This window comes from Rhea americana, unplaced genomic scaffold (assembly GCF_003343005.1).
Source record: "Rhea americana isolate MKP2758 unplaced genomic scaffold, rheAme1 scaffold_108, whole genome shotgun sequence".
NCBI lineage: Eukaryota > Metazoa > Chordata > Aves > Rheiformes > Rheidae > Rhea > Rhea americana.
Window position 1 is genome coordinate 2,549,288 of NW_028185128.1, and position 16,576 is coordinate 2,565,863.

At 39.1% G+C, this 16,576-nt stretch overlaps 1 protein-coding gene across 1 annotated transcript in view; it reads left to right on the top strand.

Annotated features, from left to right (window-relative positions):
* Positions 1-86: 86 nt before the first annotated feature.
* PCMT1 (protein-L-isoaspartate (D-aspartate) O-methyltransferase) overlaps positions 87-16,576 on the top strand; it is a 37,419-nt gene continuing 20,929 nt past the window's right edge. The window contains exons 1-4 of the mRNA XM_085310855.1: positions 87-363; positions 12,781-12,885; positions 14,004-14,035; positions 16,112-16,155. Coding sequence (XP_085166981.1) covers positions 108-363; positions 12,781-12,885; positions 14,004-14,035; positions 16,112-16,155 — 437 coding nt within the window. The 5' untranslated portion in view covers positions 87-107. The remainder of the gene's footprint in view (positions 364-12,780; positions 12,886-14,003; positions 14,036-16,111; positions 16,156-16,576) is intronic.

A 16,576-nucleotide genomic window follows, 5' to 3' on the forward strand; every position in this document is an offset into this window, starting at 1 on the left:
GCGCCTCCCCCCGCCCCGGCCCGAGCCCCCTCCCGGGCGCCCCGGGCGCGCATGCGCGGGAGGGGGCCGCGCGGTCCGGCGGCGCTGGCGTTGGCGCTGGCCGGAGAATGTCGGGCGCGCGGGGCGGTGGGCGCGTGGCCCCTCCCTCCGGCGGGCGCGCGGCAGCCGCAGCGGCGGCGGGGGGGGGCGGAGGCGAGGAGGCGGCGCCTGTGTCGGCGCTGGAGGTTGTGTCCTTCCTGGGGAAGCTGCTGTGCGCAGTCGCGGCGCTGAAGGCGGCTCTCTACCTGCTCCGCAGAGTGTGTCTAGCGATGGCCTGGAAGTCGGGAGGCGCCAGCCACTCCGAGCTCATCCACAACCTCCGCAGTGAGTCTGCGGCGCGGCGGGGGGCGGGCGCGGCTCCTTGCCCCGCCGCCCGCAGCCGCGCCGTGACCGTTACCGGCCGCTCGGGCACACGCAGTTCGCATTCCCGCGGCGCGAGCCGAGCCGCCAACTGTCAGGGAGCGGCGCCGGCGGGGGGAGGAGGCGAAGGCGGCGCCCGGCCGGGGGGTGTGTGCGSCGGGGTGTCCCTGCGGGTCCCGTCCCGCAGGCGGGCGCAGGGCGGCGGCCGCTGGCGCAGCGCCGGCCGGGGCTGTTGTTGCGGGAGGAGATGCGGCGGGAGGGGCGGCGCCGACGGCAGTCCCGAAGGGGAAGCGCCGTGCGGCGGCGGCGGCTGTTGTCAGCCGGCCGCCTCCCCCCGCCCCGTTCCCGCCGCCGCCTGCCCGTAACCGCCGTGTGCGAGCTGAGGCGGGGCCGCGGCGGGAGCGCGCCCCGGGCTCCCTGTCCGCGGCGTCCTCGCCGGCTCCGTGGTATCAGCGGGCGCGGCGGGCGCCCGTCGGGCGTTCAGGCTCCTGCCAGGGGCAGCGGGGGCTCGCCCGGTCTGCGAAGCCCGCCGAAAAGGCTGATAAGCAAAGAAGTCCCTTTTGCTGAGGCGAAGGGGGTGTGTGATGACAACAGCGTGTCCGCACGTGAAATGTGGAGCACTGCCCTGGCTCCAGTCCCGAGTCGCTCCTCTCGTAAGAGGTGGGCCGCCGGAAAGGGAGAGTGGCAGGCGCATGCTGTCCCCAAGCTTTCCAGCGACTGCCTGGGACTCGGCATCCCTTGCCTTTATCCAAGGTTTGTGCTGTCCCCGTGCTGAACGTGGAAGGTGTTGTATGGCTGCTCTTCGCTGCTGGRCTGTATAGTCACTTGTGGTCTAAGGGAGGATGCAGGATCATTTGTTTACATGTGATCCAAGCTGAGAGGACACGGTGATAAAGGTACTTCTTTCCTCTTGTGGGGTTCTGTCATTTTCTCCTGTTAGTCCCTGATTAGTATGTATTAGATACACATGTAGTGTCCCTTTCTTCAATGCTGCTAGAAGAGTCTTTCCCCTTCTTCCCTCAAATCCACAGTCATAGATGTAAAAGGATGTAGACTTGGAGATGGTGTTACAGCAGTTATCTCTTATTCTACTGATGCTGCAAGGCTGCAGACACCTTTACCTGTCTGGCCTCCTCACTATTCCTGAGATAGAGGAAARTCATCTTGGCTGTTTTCTCCAGTCTGCTTGCCTTAGATCCTCTAATCTTGTGAGGTTTTCCAGTATTTTTGTTCTGCCATCACGGATAACTCTTCCATGCAGCAGAACAATATATGCTGAAATGATTTTTGCTTTCACTGTCAAAATTACCTTTTTAGAAAAGGATAATTTTTGTAGTTAAGGGCTAGAGATACTCTTCTATGGAAACTCTGGCCTAAGTCTTCTTACAGTGCAGGGGAAACCTTTCTGATGTAAACAATGAATTTCAAGCTTCAAAATATACCAGAAAAGTGATTGTTGCCCAGAATTGTTTACAGCTCTGGGAACCTGGATGCAAAATTGATTCCTTTACTGAAGAAAACAATGACAGTGCATTTCAACGTATGGAGGCTGTTTAGGGCTTTGCAAACTTGTTTGCAAATAGCATCCTGTATATAAGGAGAAAAGTAAACTGGAAGTTCAAATATTTCAGTCTCAAAATACTAAGTGATGGTAATTACCAGGAAAATTGCAGGCTATAAATTTTCCCCTTATTTTGCCTATATAATCCTAAGTATTTTGAGTGACRGTGAAGGTGAATTGGAAATAAAATATTCTAAAGGCATAGATGCTTTTGGTCTTGCAGCAAGATTGTGTTGCTGATTGCTATTTTGTTGACATAAGTGGGAGTACAGTGATGGTGTGGGGCTTTACTGGTGCACAGCAGTTGGAGCATTAAGACCAGAAGTTTTATGTAAGACTTCCAGGTAAAGTGATAACATGTTGCTGTAGTTAGCAAAAAATAGAAGAAACTACCATTTTATTTGATACATGGTTCTCTTAGAGATATATTCTTAACAATCTTAAAAAAATCATTGGCTACAAAAAGACTAAAATGCTTTAGAGAGTTCGTTTTCAATAGATCCTTCAATGCATTTGACTTGTTGCTTTAAAAAGAGCTAAACAGCTCTACAGCCTTTTTGACTGATATTCTTATGTCTAGTATGGTTAGGTTAATTTGATGTTGTTTTAATGTGTAATTTAGTAACGTAGTGTGTGGTTTAGTGTGTGACTAATTTGCGTAACTTTCAGAATTAAATAAAGGAAACAACTGACAATGTAGTGACACAGTATGTTTTTTTTCCATAGTGAAGCCTAGCTGAGAGGTTCTTGCACCTGCCCTTATGCCACAAGTTGTCCCTTTGCTCATTATACTGAGAGAAGAGCTTTTGAGGGAGGGTGTGTTCTAAGACTGGGTTGTTTTCTCCTCACTCTACATTCAAAAAAAAAAAAAAATTTGTCTTTAAACCTCTCAAAATCAGTAAGCAGTTGTGTTGTTAGAAAAGTAGTTAACTTTGGTATAGGCATAAGTGGGCTGGGAAAAATGGGAACTTCTTAAACTAGTTTTGCTTTTAAATAAAAACATCAATGGAAAACTGCTGTACAGAACTGTAAAAAAAAACTTTTTTATTAGAAGTTGTTAGTGACAGTTATTAATGCTTCTATCTTGTGGCAATAAAGTATTCTACTTTCATGAAGTTATATTGGCATACGTGCAGTTAACTGTGGAACTAGCTTGTCCTGTGATGGTTACAGTCACTGTGTTAGAGCAGTGCTAAGTGCTCATGTGTGTTTGCACGCTGACTTAGGCAGCTGCTCCTTACAAGCCTTGTCTTTGTTTTCATGCCTTTAAAAGGTGCAAACTAATGAAGAAGGCCCTGGAAACCTGCATATTTTTCAGTGCGTTCTTAGAAACAAGAGACTGAAGAATGTAGTGTGGCATTTTGAGTTTTTTAAGCTGTTTTCTCAGTGTTGTATAAACATGTTTTTGCACCATTAGTTTGAGGCATCGCAGATGTAGAATTTGTGACATATAAAGTTGCTTTAAACGTTAACGCTTTTTTCTTCACAATGAAAATGCTATCCTTAAACATGCTATTTCCTCAAGATGTTCAGCTGCTTTGTTTTTCAGTATCTTTTGAAACTAGTTCTCCTTWAAAAAAAAGGCTTTTTTTACTCAATATTCTATTCTTCCGGTGTTAGAGCAATTTTAAAATTTTATTTTTCACCTTTGTAGAGTAATTATTTGAATCATTGCTTTTTTCTAACTGAAAATACTTGAAGTATGTGTCTTCAAGCTTGCGCACCTTTCCCCCCCCTAAAAAATTAAAACAAAAATCTTTGAGCTGACAGCATTTCTAGAAAACTCTTTTCTATTATCTAACTGCAGGTTACTAGAGGGCTACAAATAATACTTGACAGTGAAATATTCAGTTGTGTTTAAATGCAAAACTGTGAGTATTAGTTCTTTTTGTGATGAGCCTAGCATATAGAGATGCTGAGAAAAAAGGAAAAGACTAAGTAATTGGTGATTTATTTACTATTACCTTGCTGTTTGAAGACCTTTGGATTCTAATTCACTATCTCACTTCCTCTGTGCCTCCCCTCTTAAGCTGATGATATCCACTATTGTCTTGAATTCACTATTGGTTCATTTTAATTTTCTGTCTTTCATATTTGGGCTCTTGTCATATTCTGTTACTTCACATTCTGATCTTAGAAATCAGTTTTGGTTTTTTTTTCCACGCACCTGCAGAACTGGTCCCTTTCCAATTCACAATCTGTCGAAGTTAATTAAGTTTCATTATCACACCTCTCTCTCCTACAGTCAATAGGATATGCCACCATAAGAGAATCATTCTTTGCCTGTTTCTCTGATCATGTTGTGCCACTGGTGTCATAACCATGCATATATGCTTTCAAATCCGCATTGTCAAGGTTGAAAGTGAATTAACTTGACTGCCACTAAAGTGCTGCCTAGTGTTGTCAGCCATCCTTGGGCTTGTTTCCTGCCACTGTCCATCCCCCCACCCCATCTGATAGGCTTGTATCATGAATGTTGGTAAACTGTCRTTTACAAGGTATCTCAAATTCCGTAGAAGTTAATAGCTCACTTGAAAGACAGATTTTGTTTCTTTTTTTCTCAGTGTGAATGGAGTTTTGAATAAATATTTATTAAAATATCACCAGGCTTTGAGAATTTGAGAATTATGTTCTTAGATATGTTAAAGATATTTCTCTGAGGGTTTTATTATTCAGATAATAAAATAAATAATTAAAAATCACATTGTATTCCTTGGCAAGYTTCATTGTAGTGAAGACTTACCAACACAGAGCCTGCACATTTGCTGCAGAATTGAGTTTTCTAGTTGCTGAGGACAGATCTGTTTTTACTAACTACCGTGAACATAAAGGCATTCGGTTTGGCCTCACTGAGCCTAAGCTTGATTCAGCAAGAACTGAACTTAATACTTTTTCTGCCATGTCATTTCCCTTGGGTTATCCAGTTCTCTTCTACAACAGACTAATGGTGCTCTAGGGGAAATAATATAATGTGGATGACAATGAAGAAGGAACAGCAATTGAAAACGAAAAACAAAACAAAACCTTAAGAATTCAAATTTAATACTTGTACTGTACAAACAATGATGCTGTCTGTTGCCTGCATTCAGTGAACAGACTTCTTTAACACGTATGTTGTCTTGAGGTTTGAGTGACTGACCATTGTAACTCATGGCACGATAATGAAACAATTGAAAATTGAACCATTTTTTAAAATAAAAAATGAACACATTTACTGATACATTACTTCTAGGAATATTTAAGATTTGTTAGAATTGGTTAATGGCTCATGAAGCATAGATGTGAAGTCTAGAATAATGCTATTTTCTGAATATTAATAGTTTTGATTTTGTTAGTAAATAATTCAAAGAATTGACTTTGTGTTGTCATGAGATCTTTTTTTGTTAGTGATTTAATTTTTTGTTAGTGGCACGCCTATAGTGATTTAATTTTTCTGTTAGTGACATGCCTATACCAGTCAAATGTTTTGAAGAAATTTCTACTTGACCTTCCAAGAAGATGGTCTTCAAGTAAATAAAGCCAATTTAACGTTCCAGAAAGTAAGGAATGTTAACAAAAATATAAAATAGATTGCAAAAGGGTATTGTGTTTTATTTATATGTAAGTTAGGACTATATTCTTAACTGGTTCTGTTATTGACATACCTATTTTTTTCCCAGAATGTTATCAAGATGTCAACGTAATGATAAAAACATACTCAAAAATAATTTTTCTCCTAAAACAATTCCAAAATTCAGTGAAGCGAAGTCCAAAGTTTCAGTTATTCAAAACAAGGGAATATGTTTCTGGCTGCTTAAAATATTACTTTTTTGAATCAGTCATCTTAATTAAAAATGTTTCTTTCTTTTACTTGATTGAAAATAACTTTTTTTGTGTCTGGTTGTGGTTAATGGCATAACGCTATTTTTCTGGTAGTATGAAGCTGCCTGACAGTCCATGGTAGGATGAAAATAATTTTGCAGATCTGCCCCATACAGATGTCTACCATTGCTTGTGAGCATGTTAAAAAGTGGGAAGCTGGTATGTTTTAGTTTCGGTATAGCTCCACGCTTTTCTTTTAATACTACTGTTTATTTTACCCTGTTGTTGTATAAAAAGCTTACTGAGAGCTGTTTGTAAGCTTGGGAAGAAACTGCAAAATGTTGGTGTCATTCTGAATGCTGTGTCTGCAAATACAATACATCAGTTATGTCTGTTAGTGTTTTTTAATTTTTATAAGTTAAAAATTTTTCTTTAGACTGCTTAATACAATTAACCTCATGTAATGCTTTTTGTTTTGATTTGAATAAAACTAACATTATCAAATTTTGGCAAAAACAGCAAACTTTTTCAGAACTTGAGGCCAGTAAATTTTTGGAAGGACATCCCTCCTGAACTGATTGACTTGAATTATATTTTGAGACTTCAGATTCCAAATGCTACAATATTGGTCTTGAACACAAAATAAATCTAAATGTTTGCACCGACAGGAACTTAAAAAAAAAAAAAATCCTATAGAACTATGTAACTTTAAAAGTCCTTCCTGATTACTACTAGTGCAACAGCTTTAAATGTTGTTTTGTATCTCATTTTGTACATTTGTTAAAACTTCATAAATCAAAATAACATTTACAGAATTGTATCTTTTTAGCTTGGCACGTTCCTGGAGATAGYAGTGCTCATTGATGTTAACAGTGGAGTTGGCTCTCATGGTTTTTAGGAGTGTCAGCTTTGGTGGATCTCCATTCTAATGGAGTTGCCACAGGACAATAGGCAAAGCTTCAGAGGAAATTTAAGACGAGACTTCTTCATTAGAGGACTGGTTGACTCAGCCTAGAGAAACATACTTGGATGCCCTGAAGTTTGGGCTCATTTTTTGCTGTTCTATAGCAGAATAACTGTCTTCTGTATTGCTCAGCTTTTGCATAGTACTAGTGCCTGTTTTAATGAATCTACTTTCATCGTGACAGGCAGCCAGTGTGGTCTGGCTACTGGTTTTGACAGTATTGCCTTTTTCTGGAAACAGACTGACAAAACTGATGTGTGGAATCTGTTCTGTGAGGTATAAAATGTGGAACATCTACCTTTCTTTAAAGGTTTTGTAACGATAACCGAACAGTGTTGCCTCAAGCCTTATTGTGAGGAGAGTTCTTTATCTATTGTGAGGAGAGTTCTTTATCTATTTATCCTATTCAGATACGTTTATCTTAACATCTGCAACAGAATTTTATTACTATTGATGGTTGTCACCACCTTGTATTGAACTCTCTGGTTTCGACTTCCCATGTCATCTATAAGTGAAGCTCATTCCCTTCAAACATAGAGTGATCAAGATGTGCTGCTACTGCTCAGAGGTAAAGTCTTCCTCATCTTTACTGAGGCCTTTACAGTTTATTGGAAAATGCAGTCTGTGTAATTGCAGGCTGAACCCAGTCTTGGCATCGCTTCACTTTTTCATGCACACTCAGCTACTGATACAGATCTAATTTAAACTGATACGACCATTTAAATGAATGTGATAGTATTAGGGACTACTTTAGCCCTACAGTGTGCATCTTTATTGCAATAAGCAAAGAGCTAGCATGTCTTTCCCCTCCCCATCCCTGCAGGAGAAAAATAGTTAATACCTACTTTGCAGTGTTAGCCTACAATACAAGGGAACAATATAGCTATGGTTAAATAAGTCTAAATTAGTTATGTGCAGATTTAAAGATCCATGAAAATGAATAGACYTGTTATCTATTAAGAGCTGTTATCCGTTATCTGTATATTTGATATATCAACTGGATAGGTTCTTTCTGAGTGTGGTTCATCAGTATTAAATACACAGGGAATACTTCCATAAAGTGCAAGTGAAATTACAGGAGACAGGTTTGTAGTTAGCTGTATCTTGAGGAAGAATACTAGTTCATTTGTTTTACTGAACCCARCTTTTGGTTCCCGCATGGTTTTACGTGTATCTGTTTTGAGTAGCATTTAGTGTTTTGTTTGTTTGTTTTTTTGGGGTGGTGGTGGTGGTCATTTTTAGTTCCTGCCTCTTTGGGAATTCCCTAAGATTTTGGTTTTTTTGTACACTCAAAATTAGTTCTGATGGCCCCTTACTTTCCCCATTTGTCCTCTAGTCTTTCTTTCTCTGAACTACAGAATCCTAACTGATTAGCCATCCTTCCAGAAGTTAGCTGTGTGCAGCCTTCTGATCGAACTTTCTGTATTTAGAAGACATGTTATAGTGAAAACAGACCTGCAGCTGAATGTTTGAGGCAGATACTCTTAAGTCATCAGCAAAGCACAAGAGACTTAAATGCATGCATAGTTTAAAAAATATCAGTTTGCAAACACTTTCTTTAGTGTGAAGAGCCTTGTACATTTGGGAATCAGTGTCCTTTTTGGATCTCAGGATGCTGATCCATCATTTCTCCTGCAAAGTGTTTTTGTCTTTAWGGTTGGAATGAAATCTTCCATGCTTATTACTAAAATAAAATTCTATTAACTAAATAAATTTCTTTTCCATCTTTTTTTTCTTCCTCTCCCCACCAAAAAGACCCAAGCCTTCAAAACATCTATCAGTTGATCAGCTGCTTAATACTAACTAGCTTCATGTTGCTTGAAAATCAGTATCTGGTCCTAGTCCAGCCTGTTTTCCTTTTGGAAGTTGCTGGTGACTTTGTATGATTCAAATAGAGGCATTTGGGAAGAAAAGTTGCTTAAGTAATTTGAATCAATTTGATTTCATCTTTTGCAAAATTGGGCTGTCCTTTCCATCATACTTTAAGACTTCTCTYTTGATTTGAAATATTGCTGCTGTATTGAAAGTCATCTCCATAAATGCAGTACTTTGCAGTGGTTGTGGGGAAAGTAATCTGTGAAGAAGCTGAATAGCATAGGTAATAATATAATCTCACTGTAAATTGATTTTGGATCTGTACGAGCATTTTGTCCATGTGAAGCTTGCAACAGGAAGTGTCTCAGCAGCTGTTTCTCAGCTGTGACAGGCCATTGCAGCAGGACCATTTATAGTTTGTATAGTAAGCTTGCATGCTAGATTATRTACTAGATCAATGAGACATCCTTTTTGTGATCTAGAAGCTAGTATTAATGTAGAAGTTGACTGCTAGCACTTTATGGTTAGTTGGAAACTTATTTGATCAACAGTCAGGATACCATCACTGATATGTAGGCAGTTTCTTGAAAGATAAATATTTCGGTATTTAGTTCTCAACAAAGGCAGAGATTAATGCAAATCCATAGTGTCTTTGAAAGTTCTGGCTCTTTTCTTGCACTCTGACAGTCGACTGCCCCGTTTGCCTGGTTACGTTCAATAGTGATRTGTTTACACTTTCAAATGCAAGGATGTCTGTGTGAGCTCTTTTTTTTTCTTTTTTTTTTCTTTCTTTCCCTTTTCCCCCCTGTTTGCAAGGTGTTATTTGTGGAAGAGAAGTAGACCAAAATGAGTTTTCAAAACATGCTCCAATTATGTTAGGTTATTGTTGCAGCAGCCTCTGTATGGAGTAACCCTTGAACTCTGCAGGCCATGCCCTACTTCGAAGTAGTTTCTTTACAGCTTCAGCCCATTGAAGCTTAGAAGTTGTGCTGGTATAACTAATAAATGAAGCTTAATTGTGGTTTTAAACTCTGAACTAACTAATGGGTTTGAGTATTGGTCTTTGCTTGTAAGCACTTTGTTGTTCAATATCTGATTTGTTTTCAGTACTGATTATTAGGGTTTTGAAACCAACCAGTCATCTTAACTTCCAAGGAGGAGAGATCTGTGCACATAGAAAAGTCAAGCTAAATGTATTTAATTATGAATGATTTTTCTACCATACATAGCTTTCCTTTAAGATTTAGAAACTGTTTTGCATTGACATTTTATTAATTGCCTTGTTTTTGGGGGGGCATTTAGAGATAGCATGGAATTAGAATAACTTCTTTACAATATAAACTTTTGTTACTGGATTTTTTTTTCTTAAGGGAGGGTTGCTTGTTTTCTGAGCAGTTCAGAAAGTGATAATGTTTGTTACAGACAAAATTAAGATATTTGCTCTTGGTCATCTTGGGATTGACTGTTGGAGGAAGGAAATGCCTTGCGTTTGATTTCCAGTACCTTACAGCTGCTCTTGTTCAACCAAAAGGCTAATGAAAGTTCAATTTGTTATCAATTTGGAAAATACTACAATGCCTGTGTTGCCTTTACTATTTAGGACGTGATTGCTTTTTCTTAACCTCCTCCTTTAAGCTTACYGTTGTTGTTACTTTAGGACTTAATAACACTAGTGTTCTAAAAGTTCAGTTTTTGTACTCTACTGTTCTCAGTAGAGTAGTTCTCAGTACAATGAACAAATTTGAAAAGTACAATTAATWTACTGGGGAATAACAAGATAATTCCACATTCTTTGTTGAGAGGCTGTGTTTTCATGAAGAGGGAATCATTATCGGATAATTGAAGCACATAACTTGAGGCAGGAGATCCAGCTTCTCCTCATGGTTTTGCTGGGGCTTGGAGTTTGGATAACTTGCTCAACTTCTTATTTATTGATGAAAAAGGTGATACTATTCAAAGATGGTCCACCATTTAGCAAATCTCAGGAGTACTTGCTGAATGGAAGGTCTCGGGATTTGTAGAGTACTAGCAGCTACTGTTTTCAGTTCTTTGGATTGTTCATCCATCAGCATAAGCACCACATTTGGCAAGGTTGTAATTACTGTGGCTGAAACAATGAGCTCTTTTAATCTGATTAAACAAAGTAGGGGGGAAGAATGGGTGAAAGTATATAAGCAGAATAGCAGGAAAAAAATTATAAATGCTAACAGATGAATTTACTTGGTGACACCCTAAGCAGAAAGATAACAGTAGTAGATGAGAGAGGTGGCAGCAGGCATGGAAGGCTGTCTTTAAGAACAGATTAAGGGGCCATGAGAAAGAAGAGGGCTGTAAAAAGCTTCCAGTTACAGCACAGTAGAGRAAGCCCACTGAAGACTGGAGGAGATTCTCTGCCTGGCAATAGGGCCTTGCTTGGCCTGTTCTGCAGTTGTTCTTCCAGCTGGAAGCTTGAGMCGGTTATTCTCTGCCTGTTTTTTCCCAAGGCCCAAAAGGAAAGCGTGGATGTTCCCTGTAGTGTGTAGAWTATACACATCTGTTTGCACAATATAGCATCAGGGAATAAGTCACTGTTCTAGATTTTTCCTGAARATGTTTCTTACCTGCTTGTACCTAGATGTACTTCTTGGTGACACCTAATAAGAAGCTATCAATAAAATTTGGGATTTCTATGCTTAGTTCCCAGAATTACTATGTAATTCCAAGTAGTAGAGGCAAAAAACTTTTTTTTCCTTACTATTGTATATCATCAGAACCTGTGTTTTGGTGAGTGGCTATAACTATTTGTGTGTGTGTGTGTGTCTGTCTGCATAGATAGAATGAAACGGGGGAGAGAGAGAGAGAGAGAGAGAGAGAGAGAGAGAGGTGTTCCCTTTAACTTGAACATTAGTATGTAGTTCTGAACAAAGTCAAAGCACAGGATATGTGTAATGTGATGTAGAGGAGTTTGTTTTTTAGGAAATTATCAGATACATAAATAATTTAAACAATATTTTTAAAGTAGCACTCTTCTCCCTTGAATTGATAGTATATTCTTATTACAGTCCTACTTGATACTTTGTCTCTGGAACATAAAACAAAATATTGTTTGAGGTTACTTTTCTCTCTAATGTCAAGCCTCTGTTATCTAGCATAATGAAAACCTAGGAYACCAGGTAGTAGGGAGGAAAACAAACAAAAACCCACAAGTGATAAGGGTAGTTAGGAACACATTGTAGGCAGACGAGAAAGCCTCTGCGGAGGCCTCGACATGAGCTATTGTTGGTAGTATGTTCAAAAACCGATGTAACTTCAGTTGAGACAATCTCACAAAAACTCCCCAAACTGATTTTTATAGTACTAAATTTTGGGCTATATTTTGCAAGTACCCAAATTAAAATATAATAAAAAGACAAATTTCCAAAGAAATCTTCCTTGTTTAAAATCAGTAGTTCAATGAAGTATTCCATTATTAAAACTGTTTAAATTTTTTCCTTTTAATGCAAATGATTAGATTTTCTCCTRTTTGTTTTCCAAAGCTTTCTGTTCTTTACAATTGTCCCTTCAGAACTTGTTTAGTCATTATATATAGCTTAGGAATAAAAGTTACAAAAAAAGATGGCTACATTACATAGTGCTTCTGACATTTTACATGCATGTGCATTCACATTTTATTTTGGAACATGAACAAAAATTCAAAGTGTTTGATGCAAATACTCTTTGCCCTCAGTCTGCCTCAGCATAAGAATTTTGATTCAGTGTGAGTTTCTTTACAAAGGGACTTTCCCTTTTTTTTGCCAACAAAAGAAGAGAAGCAAAACTTGAAAATAAAATACTGATCAAGGAAGCTGTAGCTTCACACTTACACTATACACTGTRTACTTCTCGGTTTCTGGTCTCTTAAGTAGTTTCTTAGAAATATGAACTACCTCATGTTTGTTGTTTAGTTTAATACCAGTGTCTTACTGAATTAGTATTCAGGAATATAAAATGTATGAAGATCACTTTTTCTAGGGGATTGATCTTTGAAAGCAATCTCTAATGTTTCAGAAAAGCATTTGTAACTGCCAGGAAAGTCTTGTTCCAGGTTCACAGTCTCAAGCACTGTTCRATCTAGATCAAATCTTAAATTTTGGTATGGTGAGGGTTAGAGATTAGAAAGGGTTAGGTAACATAATTTTAGGAATATATTTCTGTATCTTGCATGCTTCTACATTGTAGAAGTGAAACAATGTCTTCAGTTTTATTTATTATTAATTTTTAGAAAATGGAATAATCAAATCAGACAAGGTATTTGACGTAATGTTGGCTACAGACCGTTGCCACTATGCAAAATACAACCCTTACATGGATTCTCCTCAGTCTATAGGTAAGAGCATCTTATAAAAATCTTTGTGTTCGCTCTAATTTGCGTACCAGTGACTGTCTTTTTCATATGTATGTTAAGAATGTTAGTTTAATTTTTAAAATTTGGGAGCATGTTYAGTTCTTTATCATTTTATTTATTGTCTTTTAAGTACAAAGTTTCCATTTGTTATGGTATGCAGTTAATGTACTTAGATATTTCAAGTTATTTGATGTTCCTTAGTTGGTATTAATATGTATAAAGATGTATCTATTCTTTAAACCATAAGCAATTTGTGTGGTGTTTTTTAAATTCTTAAATCTTCCTTTTAGTTAGTTTACTTTAGAGATGGTCTCTTTCTTTAAAAAATGACTCAGYTGAAGTCAGTATGGGAATGCTTAAACTCTTACATGAGATTTTTATATAAAAATAGATTTTAAAGATTTTTAAATGGGAATGATCTGCTCATAGGGCAGTTATTTCCCACCTGCGTCCTTAGTTTTATCTTTCCAAGGCAGGAGAATGAATTAAATGTTCCTGTTCCYTGTCCAATTATGATTTGTAACGAGGCTTTATTATTTGGATAGGATAGTTCAAAAATCTTTTAAGATACATATGCAGAATTGCATCATCACAGAAGTAAACACAGATGAACGTTCTTCCATGTGTTCTCTTAGATGTATGTATGCTGTTTGGAAAACAGGTGAGGTCATTGTCTCCAGGAGTTTTATTAGTCCATGATATGTCAAACTGAAACTAACAAATCCAGGTTTTTACATAGGGACCARCAGAAAAAGGAAATGCATTGTTCTGGGTAATATTATTCTTTTAAACCCAATGTACTTGACAAAGCTAAGGAAGTATAGTGCCAAAATGGAATTTGTAACTAAGATCAAGGGTAGAATCTCCCCCCCCCCCATTTCAGAGTTGACATGACACAGCTTGTACAACTGGTAGATAATTTTACTTCAACTCATTTCCGAAGTAGAGTATTTATCTAACTAAGCGAATACCTTTTTTGTATAGTATCCTGAATGAGGACAGCAATTAAGGTATTGCTTTTTACTGTCAAGATCAATAAAAATGGTRAAGTTCCTATCTGCACAATTTTATCAACGTTCTTCCTTTTACTGGTTTTGCAGGTTTCCAAGCAACAATCAGTGCTCCCCATATGGTAAGCTTTAAACTTACATGATTACTGAAAGTGATTTTATAAAATTCCAAATGCTCTTAAAATAAAATATTCATCTTAACCAAAAATTGATGAATTTGTTAATAGTGGTGCTTATGAGAACCACCTAAAGGGTGGATACAGAGAAGACTGGGCCAGAGTTTTTTCTGTAAAACTAAACAAGGGAAATTCTGAGCAGATACTAGGGAAAAAGTTTTTCATTGCTGCTGCTCAAGTGCTGGAAGAAGTTTACCAGGGAGACTGTTGAATCTCCATTCTTGGAATATGGAGAAGCTGACTGGACAAGGCCTTGAGCAGCTATTTTAGGATGGCKCTGCTTTGAGAAAGGGTTGGATCACAGGGTTTTCACAGGTCCCTTCCAACCTAAATTATCCTGGCTGTATAAGATACAGAATCATAGACTGGTTGAGGTTGGAAGGGACCTCTGGAGATCATCTAGTCCAATCCCACTACTCAAGCAAGGTCACCTAGACCATGTTGCACTCCAGAGAAGGAGACTCCACAACCTCTCTGGGCAACCTGTTCCAGGGCTCTGCCACCCTCACAGTAAAGAATCTTTTCCTCCTAATCGGGTGGAACTYCCTGTGTTATGGTTTGTGCCGTTGTCTCTTGCCCTGKTGCTGGGCACCACTGAAAAGARTCTGGCCCCATTCTCTTGACACTCTCCCTTCRGATATTTCTATGCATTGGTAAGATCTCCTCTCAGCGTTCTCTTCTCCAGGCTAAACAGGCCCAGCTCTCGCAACCTTTCCTCATAGGAGAGATGCTCCAGTCCCCTAATCATCTTCACAGGCCTACACTGGGCTCTCTCTGGTAGCTCCATGTCTCTCTTGTACTGGGAAGCCCAGAACTGGTCACAGGACTCCAGATGTGGCCTCAGCAGGGCTGAGTAGAGGGGCAGGATCACCTCCCTCGACCTGCTGGCAACACTCTTCCTAATGCASCCCAGGAGACCATTGGCCTTCCTGGCCACAAGAGCGCATTGCTGGCTCACAGTGAGCTTGTTGTCCAGCAGCRCTCCCAGGTCYTTCTCCGCAGAGCTGCTTCCCAGCAGGGCAACCCCCAGCCTGTAGCGGCACATGGGGTTATTTCTCCCAAAGTGCAGGACCCTGCACTTGCCCTAGTTGAACTTCATGAGGTTCCTCTCCGCCCAGTTCTCCTGCCTGTCCAGATCTCTCTGAATGAATGGCAGCACAGCCCTCTGGTGTATCAGCTGCTCCTCCCAGATTTGTATTGAAGTTACAAAAAGATTGTTTAGGAGTGGATGGCAGTAATTTCTGTGGCACATTATTGATGTGATGTCTTTAATTCTTCAGACAGGAACACAATTACGTTGTACTGAAATGCATGTTTCTTGCAAAGTGATTTGAGACCAATGCATTCATGGCTGAGCCTTAATTAAATTATTAAGGAAGATTTTGGTTCCTGTGTAGGTCTATATGTAGCGCAGACATAAATTTTTATGTTGCCTTATTTGATATGAAGAATGAATGGAAGCATATATTTTGGCCATGCAGTGTTTCAAAAGTGAAAAACATATAGAGTAAGAAATGGTTTAAAATGTTGTTAAAAGCGTTCTTCTTTTGACATTTTAGTTAAACACTACCTAGTAGAGTTAGGATATTCCTAAATATTTGTATTAAAAACTAATTTTTTTAAAGTATAAAAATGTTAGATTACATGTGAGGATATAAAGAGACATACTGCAATTGTGATTAAGCAATAAAATACGTATAAGCTAAGTCATATTCTGAATGATTCTATACTTACCATTGGTATTATATGAAGTGTTGAATCAAGAAAGAAAATGTATCCTATATAGCAAATGCTTAAACAACCAATACTGTAATTATTTTTGTGTTCTGGCACTGATAGATTAAGTCTTAAARGTTTGAGAACGGCTTTCTGTAAAACATTAAGTAACAAATTGTTTAGTGTGCATCATAAACTTAGTTTGTATAGTGGTCCAGCATATAAGAAAGCAAAACTGCCTACGAAGTGTGTCTTTAGACTACTATACTTTTGTATATGAATCCTGTTGCCTATCTGTCTTTGTAGAACGCAACTTCTTTTTCCTACTCTTTGGTTCAGCAAATATACAGGTAATGCAAGAAGCTTAGCTACGATAGCCCCTTTCTCTGGCCCTCCAAACTTCCTTCATAACTAGCATCCGTGCCAGCATGTTCCAACGCGTATGGTATAATGACATGCCAAATTATTTAAGGAYCCTATACCACCAGAATAGTGAGAACTACCAGACCTGAAAAGTGTCATTGCTTTATGGCGTCTGCCCAGTAATTACATTTAAGTTGTGTGTGTTAGAAACCTGAGCAGTTAGAAGATTATAGTTGGAGTAAGTGAAATAACAGCAAGTATGTATTATATAGTTAACTTCGTTTTGTGTGTGTGTGCGGTCAAAAATAATTCTGAAATTTCTTAACTAACCCTCTGCTATGTATTGCCTGAAAACATTGAAGAAATGAATACGTGTTAGGTAAAACAGACTCAAAACATTACAAAGTT